We start from the raw sequence: 8,167 nt of genomic DNA, 5'->3' as shown, positions 1-8,167 counted from the left end.
CGAGCTGCCCCAGGGAGAGACTTTGGATATGGATATGGTGGCAAGTAATGTCATAAAAATATAATTAATTAATTAATTAATTAAAAAAACTAATAAATTTTTTTTAATTGATTAAGTTAATTTTTTAAAACCAGTTTTACCGTCAAACCTTGGATTTCTGTCGAGAAAGTTTGATAACTAAATAGAAAAAAAATTAACGGGTTAACTAGAATTAATAGGGCTAACCATCAAATTCGGAATCCGTGTAATGAAAGTTTGATAAATAAATAGAAAAAAAGTTAATAAACTAAATTAAATGAAAAAATAATTAAAAACAAAAAACAAAAAAATCAAAGGCATCAGCCTTTGCACCATGGATTGCACAATGGAGTCCACAATTAAAGACATAAAAGTAGCAAAAAAGAAAAAAAAAGTTAAAGGCATCAGTTGATAACTAAATAGAGAAAATATTTAATATTAATAAACTAAATTAAATAAAAAAAATATTAATTAAAAAGAAAAACACTTATAAGAAAAAAAATAATGAAGAAAAAGAAAAAAATCTAAATTAATTGGCGTAACATGTGAAACATAAGATCCATATCATAAAAATCAGATAAATAAATAGAAAATAATTTTAAAAAATTAATTAAAAAAACATCAACCTTTTCACCGTGGATTGCACAGTGCAATCCATAGTGAAAGGCATAAAACAAAAATTAAAAAAAAAGCAAAACAAATATTGTAACTGTCTTTTTTTATTCTAATGAATTTTTTTAAAATTAAGTTTGTTAATGTTAAATTAATTTTTTTCTTTTTAATTAATTTTTTCATTTAGTTTAGTTTTTTAATATCAAATTTATTTCTATTTAATTATCAGACTTTCATGACAAGTATGCAGGGCTTGACGGGTTAACCTAATTAATTCTGGATAAACCTATCAATTTTTTTATTTAGTTATCAAACTTTCATGACGCGGATTCCAGATTTGACGGGTTAACCTGATTTGAAGGGTTAATGTAGTTAATTTATTTTTTTTTCTTTTTCTTCATTAGTTTTTTCTTCTTGTTGTTTTTTTTTTTTTAATTAATTTATTTAATTATTATGTTTTTATGACACGATCTTATAGTTAGACCTATATCCAAAGCTCTTGGATTCAGTGTTGCAGACAGACTCCCTTAAATTTAGGTTATGTAAGTTTTATATTGTTATTAATATTACAAATATTATTCTTGGGTCAAACGTTGGAGTTAGACGTAAAACTTTTGAGTATATCTTTTTAAAAAGACTTAACATACTTAAATCTTAGTATTTTTTTTATATTTTTTATACAAGAAAAAAAATTAATTAATGATGTATGCCTTGCTTGAAAAATTTTTTTTAAAAAAAAGAGAGACAGTCATGCTTTTTAGTATATGTTATAATAATTATAATATAATATAATATAATAATAATAATAAAAGCTAAAAGATATGGGGAAGCTACAGTATTTCCACACATTTTTTAGAGTATTAATTAATTATTTGAAAAAATAGATTAAAAAAACTTTGAATTATAGATTTTTTGTAATTAGAATTTTAAGAAAGAGTTTTGAGTGAGATTCATATAAAATTATAGTATATATTAATTTACTAAATATTTTTAAAATTATAATTGGCAAACACAATTTTAATCACATCACATCAGATCAAACCATACTACCAATCTACTAATAAATCTGGAATTTCAAGGTTGTTTTCAAGTGATTTTTTAAATGAACTAATTATAAATTAACTTAATGAAACTCGATACTAGTTTTGGTGCATTTAAAATAGGAGGATATCTATCATTGCGATTCTCCATTCCAATACTATATGTATGATCATCACATTGCTCATAATCATGCATCTTGTGCATTTACCTCCTGGACTTGTTAGCAGCAGCACAGGTTTTCATAGCTTCTTGTAATATGCAAAGTCCCATCTCAAAAACATGCCTCTTCTTTAATCTGTGTAGTTAGCAACCACACACACACACACACGTTCTTACATTGACTCTCCTTAGTTGCACATGCTCGGATATTTTCATAGTATTTTGTAATCTTTTCTGCATGCTTTGTCCATCGACTAATATATATCGAGATGGAATTTGAAAAATGCCTAAGCGCTATGGAGTACAGGTACTCCACATGTCTACAGATGATCCCCTTATACCGAGAAGAACGACATAGAAAACTCGGCTCCTCGTCTTTCTGGTCCGAAGTAACCACAAAGTCTTCTTTCAATGTAAAATCATTAAATATCGAGATTGTGCCTTCACCTCTTACTTTCAAGGAATAACATGAAGAACTTCAGCTTGGAACCTTCTTAAAGATCTCGAAAGTATTGATTGTTGACAATTAATGTTTTTCAAATGGCGATGGAGACTTCCAGGATGGCTTCGTACTCCATGTGTTAAAATCAGCAGGAGCTTCTTCTTTAATTTTCTCTATCCATTTAAGCTTCCTTGTGCGCTTCTCTGCAAACTCTTTCATTGTAGTTTTCTTATTGACGTTCTTGTCAAAAAAATATTTTATATATGCTTGCGATCGTCACACAAGGATTGAATCCAGGCATCATAAAACCTTTCACCATTTTCCACCAACAATCCTCAATTTTTGTTTGGTTAATTTTTTTAATCGGAACAAATACTCCTCCTTTTACTATTGATTTTAATTGGTTTAAGCCATCTCTCCATCTCAGGATCGATGACTAAATATGTTTATTGATGGACATAATCCGTCGATATGAGATCAAGAGTTCGTCTGTAATTGTTTTACTAACTAAATCACCAATAAAAATTGATTGTAAACATATCTTTCATCGGTAATACCGTATTGCATCGCTAAGTATGTCAGTAAAAAAAATATTACCGATAATTTTAGAGATAGAAATTGCATGCCAAAAAACAATCTCGCTAGAGATGTACCAACGAATGTATTTTGTAAATATGTTGCAGCTCTCGGTAAAATGCTGACAGACAATATCCACCGATGAAACCATCGGTAATTGTGGCATTTGTGATAAATATTTTTTAACTCTCTGTGAAATATCAACAGATATATTCCATTTGTAAATCCGTCTGTGGGTATTTTTAATTTTTTAAAAAAATATTAAGAATAAATAATATAAAATTATATAAATTAATAGTAAAAAAAACCAATTATGCAAATAAATTTTATTAAACATCAAAAATAAAAAAATAAAGTGAAATAATATTCATTACAAATTGAATGTGTTTTTTTAAAAAATATTAAATTAGCACAATGGTGAAGCTGGAGAAGGAGAAGCTGGAGGAGGCTGGTTGTTTTACAGCCAAAAAGGGGTGCACATATATCATTACTCTGTGATGCCATGTTCATAACAATTTGACTTTGTCCATAATTCGCTGAGAGTTAGTTGTATTTTTCAATGAGATGAGCCGTGTGTTGTTTATAACTCGCTAATAGTTGCTTTTATTTTTCAATAAGATGAGCAGTGTGTTGCTGTAAAGCTACGAACTCCTTAGATTAGGTGTTACAAAACTCATCATGTTGATAAAAACAGAATTTCTTCTTATGTTGTAACCAGAAGATATGTAAGGCCTTTCAAATATTCAACAATTTCATAACCTCCTAGCTTTGAACTCCTAAATAATCTATCAATGAAGGTAATTGAACTTGTGACAAATTCATAACCAAAATCAACCAAGGCTGAGGATCAGTGAGCAATTTCAGATGCAGAGTAATCTATAGTTAAAAATTTCAAAACAAAAAACAAACAGCAATACATGGAATAGAACCAACGTATGATGAGTAGGGGGAAACAGTCAATAAAGAAAATATGCAATACAAAAAAAAAGAGATCGTTAACCCTACTACTTTTGGAAATATCTAGAGTTTATCTAGCCATGTCCTAACTATTCAGAATTCAATTGGGATTTTACAGTTCAACAAATACTATTGTCCAACAAGCATAATGACTAGAATATATACTCTATACGAAGAGGGCATTGAAACATTTATGGAACAGGGTAAGCACAGGCATCTTCTGATCTACGTAGTTGTTCACGCCACAACCAAGAAGACAAGAGCAATCAAGATGTGTTCCCATACACGCATGAAATGTGTATCTCGAAACTCAAGACAATGAGCAGTCACAATATTGTATAAACTGAAATGTGAGTGCGGCTGTGCACCCGCGCTCGTGTTGATTGCAGGTATTGTATGTTAATTTTAATGATAAACTACAAGAATGTGAAATATAACATTACCTCTTCAATATAATAGCCTATTCTGGACGCTTGAACTATCATCTCCATTTGAAGGACATATAACTTGCTAACCACGAAACAGATGGTATCTTCAAACACTGACTTCTTATAAAGCTTTCAAGAATGAATAAATCTCAGTTCTAAATTCATCAAGTATCACACAATAAAATATTTCTATATATTAATTACTAATTACATAACTAAACACCTATCATACAATAATAGAGTAAAATTAAGAGAGAATAATTAAATTTATTCCTACATATTCAGTTACTAAGTACAAGGTAAATTCAACCGTAATAATTAAAATTCAACAAATTATTTAATTATTATGGTAATACAAACAATAAAATATATTGAATAAATTAAAAAAAAAACTATAGACTTTAGGAATGAAAAATGCTTACCTTAATAATATATTTATTTCAAAACTTTATCTGCATTATAAAAATACATTATAACAAAAAACTATAACAAAAATAACAATTGCTAAAACAAAGAAAAAAATTGTTAAAATAAAATTAAATAGAAAAAATATATACCTTTTAATTTCCTGAAGATTGAAGTAGAGATCACAAATAAAAAAAACAAAAAATTGGAAGGAAATGAGAAGAAACAAAATATGAAAGACTGATAAGAAAGCAAATGAAAAAATAAAATTAAAAGAGGTGGCTGTTGGGATTTGTAGCACAATTTTACCAACAAACATTTAAATAATAATAATTTTAATTATTTTATTAATAATATTTAGAAAATATATCAGTAAATTTTTAATTACATGTCATATTTTTTTTATAATCCAATAATATTTTTATTAGTAACTATCTGTTGTCAAATATGCATTTAATACCCAGTTCTTTGGGATTCGCACCATCTTTCAATGATTTCGTTAGTAGTTATCAACTGTTGATGAATTGTATATATCTATAATATTATCAGTGATTGTGGTATTTTCTATAAATATTGACAACGGACGGGATTTGAATCCAAAGGTTGATGTTGGACGTTGACTCAAATAATCGGTCTTGCAGTATTTACATTATCTAATTTAACCCTGCAATCATGCACTTGCATGCGCTGGCTTTGATGGACACATCTCACCTTCTCTTTTGTTAATCATTTCGAAGGCTGCAATGTTTACCTCTAGATTTTAGAAGGGGACGCGTGATAATCACATGAATCTAATTACAAGTTTGTGCCTCTACTCTGCTGTCACATGAAGGCGGAGAATTCAAGGAAAGCCATGGACCAATCCATTATCTATGTATTAATTAGCCCATAGCTCACATGGCTATACCAGGACTGGCTAGAGCCCAGTGGCTAAAACAGGGCTGCAAGTAACACCTTATCCAGTTTATACTGTTGTGGGTTAATAACTTTATATTTAATCTAGTTAGTAACAGTTATATTTAATAACTTTGTTTATAAAATAATAATCCATTATAAAACAATATTGACTCTTCCCTCCAAGTACAATCCTAAAACATGGCTGTGCTTGCACCCTTTTTATCATGGAAACAAGCTTGATCACGTTTACACCACAGAAGCAATCATACGGTCAGAGACTGAAGAAAGCAACTGAGAGTGAAAGAAACGGAGGTGCACGCACCATCACCATCACCATTGGAAAATGGAACCTTTTGCTTTTATCAGCAATAATTTCACATGCGTGTAACCCTACCATGACATTTATACGTCTCACCAGCCTTGTTGACCTCATTGTTTAATGACACAAGATGGTCTCTCTGCGTCAAATCTTATAAATTATATGAGTTTATTTATAAGGTTTTATGGAACGAAAGATATCTTATCAATTAATTAACAAAATTTGTATTGGGATAATATCATAGGCTCAGAGCCAGTCTTTAGACGTCCAGTCTGGGGTTTTAATCTTATTATATTTTGGATGGATAGCTAGTGTGAGATTTTGAGTTTTTATTTTATTATTTTGAGTCTAGTTAGGAATACGGCACCACGATGGCGCTCCCTGTGTTTTTAAAACAAAAATATATTGTCGCACCGCGCTATGCATTTTAAATAATAATTTTCAGTATTGATACCCAGATTAAAAGATTTTTTTATGTCCTGCCATATAATTTTAATGTATTAATATTAAAAATAAAATTTTTTTTAAAAATATTATCTCAAGAAAACAAATATTATAATTGACAAAGCACGGTCGAATGATGTTTCTGGGCATTTCATCCGGCCAAAAATGACTAGAGAATTGACGGAGAGGGGTTTTTGGAAACAAATAATAGCACTTTGGAAGAAAACATCCAAAGGGACCATACAAAGATAAGAGAGCATAAAAAACAAAGACTAGGTGGTCAAGCCATATTTGCTGACCATACATGTAACAAGCCATCAACAATGGAAAAAACTGAGCCATCAACAATGGAAAAAACTGTGACCATTGACTTCAAAATACTAGCTGACTCGAAAATACTAGCTAGGCACAAAGTCGTGCATCATCTGGATGAAAGAGGTCAAAACAACAGCAGCAGCACAAAAGGGATGATATTATGAACACAACAACACGAAGGTCCATCATGACCACTGGATTTGAATCCAACGGTTGATTCCAGACGTTGACTCAAACCATCGGTCTTCTGAACTTGATTTACCTTTACATGATTGTGCATGGCGCCGAGGGATAGTACTCTTCACAAACATATGCACTTCTGCACACATAGTAACCCCTACTTCGGCAACTACAACAACCATCTCCCCATACATCACACCCTGACCTACTTCGGCAACTACAACAACCATCTCCACATCCATCACACCCTGACCTACTTCGGCAACTACAACAACCATCTCCACATCCATCACACCCTGACCTACTTCGGCAACTACAACAACCATCTCCACATCCATCACACCCTGACCTACTTCGGCAACTACAAGACTTTTCACAACATGTGCATGGTTTTGGTTTTGGTTCTGGTTTTTGTTTTGGTTCTGGTTCTGGTTTTTGTTTTGGTTCTGGATCTGTTTTAGAATTCTTCGCTGGTGGCGGCTTGATCTCAACGCACTTGACAGTTGGACCTCCTTTGCAGTATATTTTTTTCTTGATCTTTTCAGGACAGCAACACACCACAGTGATTGTCACCGTGTTTTCCTTCTTGTCATATGTCTGGTTCTGGATTTCTCTTGTTCATTAATTAACATCATCAAATCCACAAAACTTAGTCACTTCCTTTGGTCATAAAAACAACTCAAACCTAGCACTGTTCCTAAAGAGAAAAAAAGAAAGACTCACGAGGGATATCACACAGTACTCTCTTGATTTTCTTGTGGCATTTTTCGCATCCAAGGTCAACCACCTTAATCACCATCGTTGTGACTTTCTGTAACAGTAGTACGTAGTTAGTGCATGTATTTTATATAGGACCTCACCATGATCATTAATCCCAATAGAAAAAAAAGAAAATCTCACGATAAATTTATAGACAGAAAGATTGGAAGAACTCAAAACATGTTCATGGAAGAATCCGCTGTAGAGATTATCAAGAACTTGTACATATATAGGACCTCCACGTAAAAAGAAGAAAAGCCAAATTAAGAGGATGCATTAAAAGATAAATTAACACATACAATATATATCATACCGTTTCTGCCATGGTTTTGTGTATGCTTTGATCCGATGAGACGATGGATATTATCGAGAGTATATATAGAGAGGTGTTGGGGGGGTGGGGTGGGGTAATTAAGATAAATACATGCATCTGATACATGTGAGGCCTTAATTTAATTGTCCTTGCATTTTCAGACCAATAAGATGAGGAAATGTGGACTTGGGAGTGGAAACTTCATGCAACCATCGTAAATACCGTCGCTGCTGACCCAACAAGCTTTCATCAGCAACAGATGGTTTTGATGTGCACATCTCACCTTCTATTTTGTTAATCAA

The 8,167-nt window shown here is 31.4% G+C and overlaps 1 protein-coding gene across 3 annotated transcripts in view; it reads right to left on the bottom strand.

Moving 5' to 3' along the window:
• Positions 1–6,840: 6,840 nt before the first annotated feature.
• The window catches only part of LOC105115226 (anthrax toxin receptor-like), a 20,490-nt gene continuing 19,163 nt past the window's right edge, over positions 6,841–8,167 (bottom strand). The window contains exons 1-4 of one of the 3 annotated variants that reach the window (XM_011012070.1): positions 7,866–7,972; positions 7,517–7,604; positions 7,117–7,404; positions 6,841–7,068 (exon numbers count right to left, since the gene is read on the bottom strand). In XM_011012070.1, coding sequence (XP_011010372.1) covers positions 6,878–7,068; positions 7,117–7,404; positions 7,517–7,604; positions 7,866–7,877 — 579 coding nt within the window. In that variant the 5' untranslated portion in view covers positions 7,878–7,972 and the 3' untranslated portion in view covers positions 6,841–6,877. Of the gene's footprint in view, positions 7,405–7,516; positions 7,605–7,865; positions 7,973–8,167 lie in introns of those variants that run through there. The other 2 variants (XM_011012069.1, XM_011012071.1) reach the window with 2 other exon arrangements.

This window comes from Populus euphratica, unplaced genomic scaffold (assembly GCF_000495115.2).
Source record: "Populus euphratica unplaced genomic scaffold, PopEup_1.0 scaffold665.1, whole genome shotgun sequence".
NCBI lineage: Eukaryota > Viridiplantae > Streptophyta > Magnoliopsida > Malpighiales > Salicaceae > Populus > Populus euphratica.
This window is presented reverse-complemented; position numbering and strand designations above follow the sequence as displayed.